Source organism: Sciurus vulgaris (genome assembly GCF_902686455.1).
Source record: "Sciurus vulgaris genome assembly, chromosome: 10".
Lineage (NCBI taxonomy): Eukaryota > Metazoa > Chordata > Mammalia > Rodentia > Sciuridae > Sciurus > Sciurus vulgaris.
In genome coordinates, this window is record NC_136470.1 from 27,613,312 (window position 1) to 27,628,229 (window position 14,918).

The 14,918-nt window shown below is 32.8% G+C and overlaps 1 protein-coding gene across 1 annotated transcript in view; it reads right to left on the reverse strand.

Annotated features, from left to right (window-relative positions):
• Positions 1–14,918, reverse strand: part of LOC306638119 (uncharacterized protein) — a 734,580-nt gene that overhangs the window by 577,655 nt on the left and 142,007 nt on the right. Inside the window, exon 5 of the mRNA XM_079101234.1 lies at positions 5,689–5,788. Coding sequence (XP_078957360.1) covers positions 5,689–5,788 — 100 coding nt within the window. The remainder of the gene's footprint in view (positions 1–5,688; positions 5,789–14,918) is intronic.

Below are 14,918 nucleotides of genomic sequence, written 5' to 3' on the forward strand. Positions count from 1 at the left end.
ATGAACAGAACTGTAGAGACTGAGAAGGTGCGCAGTAAAGCTGCCTTTGGTGGGATACAATTGTTTCAAACACTTGCCTCTGACTTCATTCTTTAATGAACATCTCTGGAATCAGTAATTACTGTGGGAACACATCTTTAGAGCTATTCTCAAAGAGCAAAATTGGCAGAGGTTGGTTTTATAAAGTTCACAAAATGAATGGTGCCTTATTGCCATAAACAAAGGGATTTTTTTAACAACCAGCTTTAAAATACCCAGCGAATTACTGATAAGTGCATCAGTGAATAAAGATAAGTCTTTAATTGACAAGAAAAATGAAGGATTAAGTTGATAGTACATTATAGCAATATGCCATGAATTCGAACTTTAGGCCTTCTTCCCCATTTGAACTAAATAATTCAAAAGCCTTTTAAAAAAATAAAGACGATTTCTTCTGCAACATTTCTGCTTAAAATTTCCTAAAATGTGCACAAATAATATTCAGTTCCAACATGAATTCTCCAAGTGACTATCATGTCCTCATAACTGTGTTTGAGGTGACATATAGTGATTTCCTAATGTTACTTTTGAAACTTCAGAGTAATTTATAAAATATACTTGTCTACTAAATGTATCTGAATAAAATTAATTATACTTTCAACTCAAAAATAGTTTGTTTTTAATTTCTGGTGTGAAGATTAAAATATTTATAAAGATTTTTTGAGATATATATTTTAACCAAGATAAGAAAAACACAGTGACAAAAATTAAAATTATGAACAAATAACACAAACTTCAAGAAAATCAAAGGAGGATCTATATTCAACATTAGAGGTGAATATATAAGTTTTGTTGTTTTTCCCTTCAGAATGAGCAAATTGAACTAACCCTACTGACAATGATTTGACATTCATTCTTGCTTGGGTAGTGCAGTCTTCCCTTGGTATCTTCAGAGAATTGGTTTCAATACTTCAGCAGATACCAAATTCTGTGGATGCTCAAGTTCCTTATTTAAAACCACACAGTATATACATTTTACCTATGAATACCCTCCCATACACTTTAAACCTCTTCTAGGTTACTTATAATACCTAATGTAATACAAATGTCATTTAAATCATTGTATACCTTATTGTTTAGGGAATAAGGACAAGGAAAAAAGGCTGTATGTTCAATACAAATGCTATATATTTTTTTTTTTTCTTTTCTGGTATTGGAAATGGAACCCAGGAGCACTCAATCACTAAGATGCACCTCCAGTCCCTTTTATTTTTATTTTGAGACAGAGTCCTGCTGTGTTGCTTAGGGCCTTGCTAAGACGCTGAGTCTGGTCTCAAACTTACAGTTCTCTGCCTTAGCTTCCTGAGGAACTGGGATTGCAGGTGTGAGCCACTATGCCCTGCACAAATGCAATTGTTTGAAGATTATTTTTGATCTGTGATAGAATATATATGCAGGTAAACTATACTATTTCTTTTTATCATGAAAACACTGAGAAAAATAGGTCTTCAAAGCCTTAGATTGTCATACATACTTTTATTCCTTGATGTGCCAAAGGCCAATGAAATGTCTTCTCATTTTAAAATAAATTTCTCTGGCAAAGAGACATAAGACAGCAGGAAAAAAAATAAATAAATAAAATGATGCTCTTGCTTCAGCAGGAAAGACCCCAGAATTAAGAAAACCAAAGAAAGGAACAAAAACAGACATGGGTAGATTGAATTTACAGTTTCTGGCTGGATAACCACAGAAACAAAGAAATACGAGGCATTGAGAGTGAGCCTTGTTTTAAGGATTTGCTTCCACTGAAAACAAAATGTCCTAAGAACAGAGCTTCCTAGAGATTTTACATTTTGATTATGTATTCCTTATAACTGTGATCAGAAAATATCTTTTTTTTTTCAGAAAATATCTTAAGATTATGTTTCTTACAGTTCACCAAGTCTCTACCTTTTAAATTAATTCACACAATTTCTATGAAATGGAAACTAAATAATCCCAAATATCCAGTTCATATTTCAATATTTTAAGAACTACTAAGTACTTTTTTCCTATTGAATGTTTGTAATACACTGGGTTATAGAAGATGTGTTATGATTTTTTTCCTTATTTTTTTTAGTTCTCCTCTAATGCTCTAAAGTTTTGACTACTTTAAAAAAAAAGTTATAAAAATATTAGATATTTCTTAAAAGTATAATGTAGTATCTTTTTCTAAGCTTTTTTCAAATATAATATTTTTACTATTATTAATATTAAAAGATGCTACCTTTTATCAGAGTTTTTAAAGTGAGAAAAATCATCAGTTGAACAATTACAATTGAGCTGGATATAGTGGGACACACCTGGGACATTTAAAAATGAAGCATTTCCTCCATCTATATTCAAATACCTTTTAATTTCTTTTTCCTAATATAGATATTTTTAAAAAAAGAAAAAGATAATAGTCAAGGGGAAAATGGGAAGAAAACTCATAAAAGCAATGATGCTCAAGTACTGAGAACTCACTGGGCCACAGCCGTGTGCTAAGAACTTGAGAGCTACCATCTCCTTTTTACCACACAACAATTTCAGGAGGCAGTTTTTCCCATTTTATGCACAAGAAAACTGAGGGCATGAGATACTTGACCAATTCCTCAGTCAGACTGCTAACAACAGTGAAGTCAAGTTTTGAATCCACATTTATTTGATTTACCCACTAAGTGCCAGGTACTCAGCTAGCCATAACCACATGCTAACTTCCTTACTGAAGATGAAAACAAAATTCATCTTATCAGATTTAAGCATATCACTCAGAACTCAAGAAAGACCACAATAGAGCTCTTGAGTCAAGAGGTTTACCATGACGTCTGGGAGTGCTGTTGTTATTGCTTTTCAAATAGAAAAAAGTAACATGCAACCACCTCACACACAAGAGACAGCGTATCATATTACTCATATTAAAATGCACTCTAAAGTCATCACATAACTTTCTATTTATTTATAATTGACATTTTTCCATTTAAAATAATGTGAAAAGCAAAAGTAAGGTGCCATACTATGCAAATAATATATAACAACTTAGCAAAATTGTATAACATTAAATAGACAACAGAGTATTCTAAACCCTGGCCAATATTCCTAATACATTTATAAATTGAAGACTGGTTTTTATATCAGCATACAATGCAACACTAAAATAACCAGTTGGCTCTTTTTATTGGCAAATATTCTTCTGTATAAGAAAGAAACTATATTTCAATATAAACAATTTGCTTTCATTAAATGTGTAGGCAGTTATCACAAACAAAAATATTAATGTTGGAAAGGAAGACAAAATTTTGTATCTTATTGACAGAGATATGTTCAAAAAGAGTAAAATCACTGAAGAAACTGTTTCCAAAGTTCAGTAAAATGACCTTAATGCATGATACACTATAGTAAATAGCCATGCAATAAGATAACAGGGCCATAATTAAAAAACAGGAAAACAAGAACTGACTCATTAGGACAGTAAGCATCATTTACACAGGATACTATTAATAAGTGATATCAATGTGGTTTAAATTGTAACTTCATATTTTACCATCTCTCACATTAAAAAGCAGACTGAGTCATTGCATAAAAAGTTTAGATGTTGAAATATTTTGTTTCTTCCCCACCACTACATGGTCATGGTAAAAGTTGTACAAAGTAACCTAAATCTGGATATATGTTGAAAATAGTACTAAGAAAATCTTCTGCTGAACTCCATGCAGAATGTGAGAGGAGAACTGTCAATGATGATCCCCAAGTAATTTGGACTGAAGCACTGGAAGAAAAAATAGTTTAGAAGGGAAAGATCTAAAGATAAAAATAAGAAGTTTGGCTTTATAAACTGTAAACTTGAAGTGTCTATTAAAGATATATGTGGAGAAGTTGAGAAAGTATATTTGATGCAAAGTTGGATATTTAAGAGCTGATTTCTGGAGTCCAAAATGGGAATACATTATTTGGGCATCATGTCCTAATAGGTGATATTTAAAGTCATAATTAAAATCAAGATACTGATAAATTCCTAAAAGGAATAAGCAAAGTGAAGAGAAAAGATCTAAGGATTAAACCCTGAAATTCTCCAGCATTATTAAAAAGTTAGAAGTAGAGGAGTAAAAAATAAATATGGCAGTAAATTATTTGATAATTCTCCCAATGATTGGTGGAAGGAGGGGCCAGTAAGGTGGGAGAAAATTCATAGTCAAATCCCAGAAGCCAAGTAAAGAAAGGATTCAAGAATGAGGACATGGTATACTGTGTCAAATGTTGTTTGAGTAACATGAAAACTGAGAATTGACCATTGTGTTCTGCAATAAAGAGGTCATTAGTAATTCTGACAAGAGCTATGTCAGTAGAAGATTAGGGACAAAATCCTGCTGGAAATGGATTCAAGGGAGAAAAGGAGGAAAGAAGTTGGAAGCTGAGAGTTGGGAAAACATTTGTGCTGTCTTGCCTGAAAGACCAGAGAAATGGTTGTAGGTAGATAGCCACATGAGATCAAGTGAGTGTTTATTTTTGTGAGATTGGATAAATACAGCATATTCCTATGCTATTGGTAATGATCCAACGGGAATGGGGAAATTAATGATGAAGCATAGATGGGTCAATTAGGGAACTACTGTACATAATAAGATGACTGGATCTAGCACACAAGTAGAGGTAGCCTTAGATAACGACATGAACATTGGCCAGACGCATTGGTATACACCTATAATTCCAGCAATTTTGGAGGATCACAATTTTCAAGCCAGTCTCAGGGATTTAATGAGACTCTGTCTCAAAATAAAAATAAAAATAAAAAATAAAAAGTAGAAGTACTGGAGATATAGTTCATTGATAAAGCAATCCCGGGTTCAGTCTCCAGTACAAAAAAAAAAAAAAAAGTAAAAGCCATTAGGATGTAGTTCAGTGTTTAAGCATTTGCCTAGCATTAATGAGACCCTATGTCCAATACCCAGTACTAAAAAAAAAAAAAAAAATCAACAATATAGTATTATATCCACACTATCATGAAGAAAGATCAAGGGCACAGAGGCAGGGAATTTCAATGACATAGGAGTAGGTCCACACCGCATTTATTTTTGAAAGTGTGTTGCTGGCACAAGACAACTCATAGATCATTGCCATGGCTCTGGGCAGTGATAAGGATACTCTATTTAATGAAAATGATATGACAAAGAAATAGAGAGTAAGGATTATTTTTAAAAGTGAGAGACTAGTTAGCAAAATAGGAATAATGAGTTCCTCTACACACAGGCTTTACCAAAATAAATTCTGAGCACATTTAAAAATTAAACAGTCTAAAACAACAACTTATTTACAAATTAATAGAGAATTAAATCTTTCGCAGATCTTTGAGGAAGAACACTTTCATAAGTTATAAATATTGCAGTATAAGTGAACAAAGCAGTGTGCAAAATTATGAATATACTATGAATATACTTATGTGGTCTGTAATTGCTTAAATACAGAATTTCCAACAACTGGATTTCTGCAGCTTAACTTTCTGATTGTATCTACTTTTCTGGTTTACAAATCCATGAGATATTTAAACCTAAGAAAGTTTCCTCTCTTCTAAGTTACTGTTTACCATAAACTGCTAATTTCTCTCTGGTTCTCTGTCATACAAGTGAAATGGATTATTTGCATTATCCTAGGTTTGAGTTTTAGATAAAGAAAAGAGGAAAGAAAACCACTCACCAAAGAGAATTTCTCATCCATAACATAAAAGGAATTGATCCTTTACACTTTCCTCCTCTATTTCCTCCAATACATGAGACCTTATCATTAAAGGTGCCCACTGAAAAAAAGGAAAAAGACAAGAAATCAACACATTAAAATATTCATATTTGTTTTAGAGAGGAGGAATTATGACTAAGGTTTCTATATTTACACTTCACTGTTGTAATGTTCTTTAAAAAATGATATAAAAATTGAGAATCATTTAGTTACTATATGTCCCTGAAGATTAAACATGTTAATGATTATAGATCTGAGTTAAATTTTACTCTTCTAGTGTATTCATTCCTTCTTTTCATTCTTATATTTCCATTTTGTTTGCCATTGATTCTGATGTACCTGGAGTCAGATCAAGATTGAGATTGAATCCCAGATCTATTGAATATTAATTGTGCATACTCATTTGGTCAAAGGGAAATAATTATATCATGAATTTCAACAAACTTGGGAGGATAAAATGAGATAATAAAAGGAAGGTGTGAAACACTTATGAAGTGTAAAATGCCATCATATATGCCTTTTGGTTATCTTTATATTAAAATATTAATCAGGAAGAAAGAGTAGATTCCACTTATAGTTCAAATCTGTTAGTCTTGTTTTTTCTCCTTAATAGCAAGACTCAGTTTGGGGATCATGTGCAAAAGGCAAATATCAAAATGAGAAATATTTAGAGTGAAATTGAGTATATTTACAATTTTAAATTTTCAACAATTATTCTATTTGTCATAGAATAAAATTACTAAGAAAGCATAGCTTTCTAAAAGACCAGTATCTTTTACAAAAATAATACATAAATGAAATATATATATATATATATACATGTATATCACAACTACTATTTCCAGATTAACTAATCACTAATCAATAAAAACTGAACATTTTTATTGACTGAATTGTAAAAATGATTCAAAGTAATCGCAAACTCTATGTATATTCATTCCTATGAATAATTTTGAAGTATTATCATCCAATACTTAAGTATTTTTATAGTGTTTAATACCTAAATTATAACACTGATTATAAGAGAAAGCTTCAATAATTGAGGAACTAAGAAAATAATTTAGTCTCTACAATATGCCATTTATTAGTGTTAACTTTGTATTCTACACACACACGTACATATGCATATTCACAAATACGTATGTTAACACCACGGTAACCATAATGAACATACAATTTTATATGTTGTATTTGTACTCATTTAAGTCATAAAATTCTTTCACATGTTTGTATATCTACTACATTTTTCTTTCAGGCACAATATAAATGATTTTCCTTCTCTCAAATGGAATACTATTGAATAACAATCCAAAGGCTTTCCTTATCTAGAAAGTTTGTTAAAATAAATAAATTTCTCAAAGAAAAATGACAGATGAATTTGGGAAATACAAGTCTGTTGTACCTCACTCCAAACAGACATGATTAAGAGACTGAAAAATAATGCCTTAGGATATTTCCATTAAATTCCATGGTGTCCACAGTGCCTAGTGAAAAGAAGAATTTCTTCCAATGTTACTTAATACTTTTTAAACAATTTGATTTTGGTCAGTTCCCATGAGGAGGATTGGGAGAGATCTTTCAGTTTTTACAAGGGCTTACAAAGAACTAGTTCTCTATTTTCTTGCATAACCTTTGTAGAGCTAAAATTTCAATGAAACCTTCACTTTTTCTCTACAACATGCTTGGTATTCTACCCCCCAAAACAAAAGGAATTTTTCCAAGTCTCATGTATTTTCTATATTCTTAAAGTGTTTTCTGTCTTTGAGAACATTTTTGCTTATCCCAAAAATTGACAGCAAAACAAAATTTCTAATGTAGATTTACCATTTGACAGATTACCTAGAAGCAGACCCCATGTTGGAATTAGCAGCTCAAGTGATTTATTATAGGCTATGCTTGTAAGGGAAAAGAACAGAAATTTAGGGGAGGCTATAAGAAATTATTACAGAAGGTGTAGATCTGATCCTGGAGAAAGTAGAGACAGAAGAAAGGTAGTTTGGTTGGAAGCATCTTAGACACCAGTGCAGTTCCAGAAGTTTGGCAGGTTTTTAGAGTCCTTTAGTTAAAGTTTCTGCACATCAACCAGAAAATAGCCTTCATTAATATTTAAGTTGCCCTCAGGCATTGATTACAAGCAGTCTGTGGGAATCCAGGTGCAAAAGAGTGATGAAATTAAAGAAGCAGTCACTGAGATTCTCACTCAACTATGCCCCCTACAGACCAAGGCACACTTATAGACTCACCGCATCCACGCATGGCAACTCTGGATGCCTTCATTTTGAATGCAAATTCATCCCGTTTACCAGTTAACACTTCTATATACTTAGAAAATAAGGTCTATGTCAAAATATTGTATAACAATGAGTTAATGTCAACATGATGATTCCAATGAGAGGAATAAATTGGGGCCTCGCTTATTGATTACTGTCCATAGTCACATGAATTGTGCATACGACCAAGAATAGTGAAGAACCTGAGACTCTGAACAGAAGAACTAGAATTCATTTTTTTTTTTTTTTTCCTGGAAAAAGAATCCTCTGATTATATGCTCAATGAGATCAAGGTAAGAAAATAAAAAAGCTCTTACTATGAGCAGATTTAATGCTAAAAAGTGATGCATAATTTTATTTAATGAGTCCAACTTAACACTATAAAATTGAGTTCTGTTCTAGCACACAAATCAAAGAGCTTGCCAGTTGAACAAATGAAAATTGAATATTTCGAAATCACTGCAGAGAAGCACAGCACAAATACAGAGCAACAGAGAATGAGTAGATATAATTGGGAGAAGAAAAGACATAATTGCCTGATAACTTCAAATTTTCATGGTAACCATCAGTCAAATCAAGGGTCAACAAACTGTGACTTGTGGGCCAAAGCCAGCCTGAGCCGGTTTTTGTAAATAAAGTTTTATTCAAACAAAGCCACACCCAATTATTTACATGTTTTATCTTTAGTTGCTTTTGTCACACAATGGCCGTCTCGAGTATGTGTCCAAAAAGACTGAAATAATTAACATTTGACCCTTTATAGAAAAAGTTCACGGATCTCTGAACTGCCATTAAAGCACCATTATGTACACACAAATAATTGTCTTCATCACTTTCACCTACAGAGTCAATACTTGAAGTTTTTTTTTTTTTTAATTTGAAAGATAAAGCAAAAAAATGCAATATGTGCTCTGTGTGTGTGTGTGTGTGTGTGTGTGTGTGTGTGTGTAGTATGTGTGTGTCTATCACCAGATGAGGGAGACATCATTGTTTTCCATTTTTCCACTACAAAAACTGAGTCACCATGAGTTAAGTGATTTCCAAAGGTAACACAGTTAGTATGACAATCTTTACACCAGGCAGAACAGCTTCGGAGTCTGTGCTCTTCATTTCTATTCTATACCTCAGAAAAGAGAAGATCATGCATTCCAAGAAAACAAATTTTAAAAACAGGCAAAGGGCTGGTGATGCAGCTCAGGGTAAAACACTTGCCGAGTGTACATGAGACCCTGACCTCAAACCCCAGCATGGCAAAATAAAATAAATTAAAAAAAAAAAAAAAAAAAACCCAATACAAAACAATAATGTAACCTTCGTTGTTAATGATAGTAAAGTTAAAAAAGAACAAAAATTTTTAGAAACATATCCTTTATTTTTTTTTCCATCTCTTTTCTTGGTACATTTTAGTTGTACATAATGGTGGGAATTGTTGTAATACATCCATGCATGCACACAGTGTAACCAGAGAATTTGGCCAATATCATTCTCCAGCATTCCCTGTTTCCCTTCCTTGGCTTCCCCCTCTCCACCACGGTCCCTTTACTTACTATTCTCCCTCCAATTTTCATGAGATTGGCCCACACCTTTCTTTCCCTTTTTTTCTTTAGCTCCCACATACAAGAAAAACATAAAACCCTAGACTTTCTGAGTTCAGCTTGTTTTACTTAATGTTCTCAATTTCCATCATCCATTTTCCTGCAAATGACATAGTTTCATTATTCTTTATGGAGGAATAAAACTCTGTTGTGTATATATTCCTTATCCATTCATCCATTAACAGACTGCTAGTTGGTTCCATAGTTTATTGTGAATTGTGCTACTATAAACATGGCTTTGCATGTATCATTATAGCATTATAGTATGCTGACTTTAATTTTTTTTTACTAATTTTTTAATTTGTTCTAGTTGGTTATACATGACAGTAGAATGCATTTTGATACATTGGACATTATGAAGCATAAATTCTCATTTCTCCGGCTGTACATGGTGCTGAGTCACACCAGTATTGTAATCATACACGTATATAGGGTTATAATGTCTGCGTCACGCTACTGTCCTTCTCATCCCCAGTGTCTACCCCTTCCCTCACTCCCCTTTGCAGAATTCAAAGTTCCTTCATTCTTCCCTACCCACCCCCCCACACACAATATGGATCAGTATTCACTTATCCGAGAAAATATGTGGCCTTTGGTTTTTTGGGATTGGCTTCTTTCATTTAGCAAGACATTCTCTAGTTCCATTTACTGGCAATACCATAATTTCATTCTTCTTTAAGGCTGAATAATATTCCATTGTGTATATGTACCATATTTTCTTTATCTATTCATCTTTTTGAAGGGTACCTAAGTTGGTTCCATAGTTTAGCAATTGTGAATTGAGCTGCTATAAACATTGATGTGGCTGTGTCACTGTAGTATACTGATTTTAAATCCTTTGGGTATAGGCCAAGGAGTGGGATAACTGGGTCAAATGGTGGTTTCATTCCAAGTTTTCTGAAGAATCTCCATTTTGCTTTCCAGAGTGGTCGCCCAATTTGCAGTCCCACCAGCAATGTATGAGTGTACCTTTTCCCCCCATATCCTTGCCAACATCTATTGTTACTTGTATTCTTGAGAATTGCCATTCTGACTGGAGTGAGATGAAATCTTAGAGTAGTTTGATTTGCATTTCTCTAATTGCTGGAGATAATGAACATTTTTTCATATGTTTATTTGTCAATTGTATTTCTTCTTCTGTGAAGTGTCTGTTCAGTTCCTTAACCTATTTATTGTTTGGGTTATTTGTTTTTTTAGTGTTACGTTTTTTTAGTTTATATATCCTGGAAATTAGTGCTCTGAGGTGCATGTTATAAAGATTTTCTCCCATTCTGAGGCTCTCTCTTCACGTTATTGATGTTTCCTTTGCTGAAAAGAAGCTTTTTAGTTTGAATTCATCCTATTTATTGATTCTTAATTTTACTTCTTGTGCTTTAGGAGTCTCATTAAGGAAGTCAGGTCCTAAGCCTACATGATGAAGATTTGGGCCTTTTTTTTTTTTTTTTTTTTCCTATAGGTTCAGGGTCTCTGTTCTACTGCCTAAGTCTTTAATCTACTTTGAGTTTATTTTTGTGCAGGGTGAGAGATAGAAGTTTAATTTCATTTTGTTACATATGTAACCATTTGTTAAAGAGGCTATCTTTTATCCAATGTATGTTTTTGGCAACACTGTCTAGTATATGAGATAACCATATTTTTGTGGGTTTCTCTGTGTCTTCTATTTTGTACCATGGATCTACATGTCTATTTTGGTGCCAATGCCATGCTGCTTTTGTTGCTATTGCTCTATAGTATAGTTTAAGGTCTGGTAGTGTGATGTTTCCTGCTTCACTCTTATTGACAAGGATTGCTTTGGCTATTATGGGTCCTATTTTTCCAAATGAATTTCATGATTGCTTTTTCTAGTTCTATGAAGAATGTCATTGGGGTTGTAATAAGAATTGCATTGAATCTCTATAACACTTTTGGTAGTATGGTCATTTTGACAATATTAATTCTGCCTATTCAAGAGCATAGGAGATCTTTCCACCTTCTAAGGTCTTCTTCAACTTCTTTCTTTAGTGTTCTGTAGTTTTCATTGTAGAGGTCTCTCACCTCTTTTGTTAGATAGATTCCCAAGTATTTTTTTTTAGACTATTGTGAATAGGGTAGTTTTCCTAGTTGCTCTTCCAGTGGATTCCTCACTTATGTATAGAAATCATTTGATTTATGGGTATTGATTTTATATCCTTCTACATTGCTGAATTCATTTATTAGTTCTAGAAGTTTTCTGGTAGAATTTTTTGGATCTTTGAAATATAGAATTATGTCAACAACAAATATTGATATTTTGATTTCTTCTTTACCTATTTGTATCCCTTTAATTTCTCTCTTCTGTTTGATTGCTCTGGCTAGAGTTTCAATGACTATGTTGAATAAAAGTGGTGAAAGAGGGCATCCCTTTCTTGTTCCACTTTTTAGCAAGAATGTTTTCAATTTTTCTCTATTTAGAATTATGTTGGCCAGGGCTTAGCATAGATAGCTTTTGCAATGTTGAGGCATGTTCCTACTACCCCTAATTTTTCTCCTGTTTTGAACAAGAAGAGACGTTGTATTTTGTCAAACGTTTTTTCTGTATCTATTGAGATAATCATACGATTCTTCTCTAAAGTCTATTGATGCAATGCATTATGTTTATTGATTTCCGTATGTCGAGCCAAACTTGCAAGTGGATGAACCCCACTTGTTCATGGTACACTCTCTTTTTAATACGTTTTTGTATGTGAATTGCCAGAATTTTATTGAAAATTTTGCATCTGTACTTATCAGGGATATTGGTCTGAAGTTTTCTTTCCTTGATGTGTTTTTGTCAAGTTTTGGTATCACGGCAATATTAGCCTCGTACAATGAGTTTGGAAGGGTTTTCTCCTTCTCTATTTTGCGGAATAATTTGAGAAGTGTTGGTATTAATTCTTCTTTGAAGGTCTTGCAGAACTCAGCTAAGACTCCACCTGGGCTTTTCTTGGTCCGTAGGCTTTTGATGGTGTCTTCTATTTCATTGCTTGAAAATGATGTTTAAATTGTGTAGGTCTTTCTGCTTCAGTTTGAGTAAATGGTATGTCTCTAGAAATTTGTCAACGTCTTCAAGATTTTCTATTATATTTGAGTCTAAATTTTCAAAATAGTTTCTAATTATCTTCTGTATTTCAGTAGTATCTATCTTGATACTTCCTTGTTCATCATGAATTTTAATAATTTGAGTTTTCTCTCTCTTTCTCTTCATTAGTGCAGCTAAGGGTTTATCAATTTTATTTATTTTTTCAAAGAACCAACTTTTCTGTTTTGTCAATTTTTTCAATTGTTTCTTTTGTTTCAATTTCATTGATTTCAGCTCTGATTTTATTTATTTCCTGTCTTCTGCTGCTTTTGGTGTTGATTTGTTCTTCTTCTTCTAGGACTTTGAGATGTAATGTTAGGTCATTTATTTGTTGACTTTTTATTCTTTAAATGTATGAGCTCAATGCAATGAACTTTCCTCTTAGCAATGCCTTCATAGTGTCCCAGAGATTTTGATGTGTTGTACTGGTGTTCATATTTACCTCTAAGTATTTCTTTATTTCCTTTGATTTCTTCTGCTATCCATTCATCATTCAATAGCATGCTATTTAGTCTCCAGGTGTTAGAGTAGCTTTTTTTTTAAATTTTATCATTGGTTTCTAGTTTCATTCCATTATGATCTGATAGAATGCAGGGTAGTATTTCTATTTTTTTTTTTTTTTTGTATTTTCTGAGAGTTGCTTTTTGGCATAACATATGGTCTATTTTAGAGAAGGATCCTTGTGCTTTTGAGAAGAAAGTGTATTTACTCAATAATGGATGAAATACTCTATACATGTCTGTTAAGTCTAAATCATTGATTGTATCATTTAGTTGTAGAGTTTCTTTGTTTAGTTTTGTTTGGAAGATCTTTCCAGTGGTGAAAGAGGTGTGTTAAAGTCACCCAGTATCATTGCGGTGTGATCTATTTGATTCTTGAAATTGAAAAGTATTTATTTGATGTACGTAGATGCTCCATTCTTTGGGACATATATATTTATAATTGTTATGTCTTATTGATGTATGATCCCCTTAAGCAGCATGAAATACCCTTCTTCATCCCTTCTGACTAATTTTGGATTGAAGTCCACTTTGTCTGATATGAGGATGGAAACTCCTGCTTGTTTACACAGTTCATGTGAATGATACGTTTTTTTGTAACCTTTCACTTTTAGTCTGTGGATGTCTTTTCCTAGGAGGTGAGTCTCTTACAGACACCATATTGTTAGGTCTTTTTTATTTTTTTAAGTTCAATCTGCCAGGTTATGTCTTTTGATTAATGAGTTTAGGCCATAAACATTCAGGGTTATTATTGAGATATGATTTGTATTCTTGGTCTTTTTGGTTTATTCTTGGTTTTTAACTTGACTATTCCTTTAGTGTAGTTCCCCCTTTTGCTGGATTCCATTGTTTTCTATCATTTATTCCTCATGGAATATTTTGCTGAGGATGTTCTCTAGTGCAGGTTTTCCAGTTGTGAATTCTTTTAACTTTTGTTTATTATGGAAGGTTTTTATTTCATCTTCAAACCTGAAGCTTAATTTTGCTGAATATAAAATTCTCCGTTGGCATCCATTTTCTTTCAGAGTTTGATATATGTTACCAGGACCTCCTGGCATTGAGGGTCTGGGTTGAGAAATCAGCTGAAATCCAAATTGGTTACATCTATAGGAAATTTGATTTTTTCCCTCTCACAGCCTTTAAAATTCTATCCTTATTCTGTATGTTAGTCATTCTCATTTTAATGTGCCTTTGTGTGGGTCTGATATAATTTTGTACTTTTGGGGTCCTGTAAGCCTCTTGTAGCTAGCTGACATTCCATTTCATTCTTTAGATTAGGGAAATTTTCTGGTATTATGTAATTCAAAAGATTGTACATTCCTTTAATTTATATCTCCAAGCATTTGTCTATTCTGATAAATATTGAATTTGGTCTTTTCATGTTATCCCATATTTCTTGGAAATTCTGTTCATGGTTTCTTACCATTTTCTCTGTGTGGTTGACTTTACTTTCAAGAGTATATATTTTGTCTTCATTGCCTGAGGTTCTCTCTTCTAAGTGTTCTAGTCTGTTGGTGAAACTTTTCATTGAATTTTTAATTTGGTTTATTGTTCCCTTCATTTTGAGGATTTCCACTTGATTCCTGTTTAAAATCTCTGTCTCTTTATTGAAGTGATATTTTACTTCCTGTATTTTCTCTCTGTTACTATTCTTTATTTCAAAGATCAGTCTAACTATGTATTTTCTAAAGTCTTTCTCTGACATTTCTTTTACTGTGTTGTCTATGGATTGTATTGTTGGAACATCTTG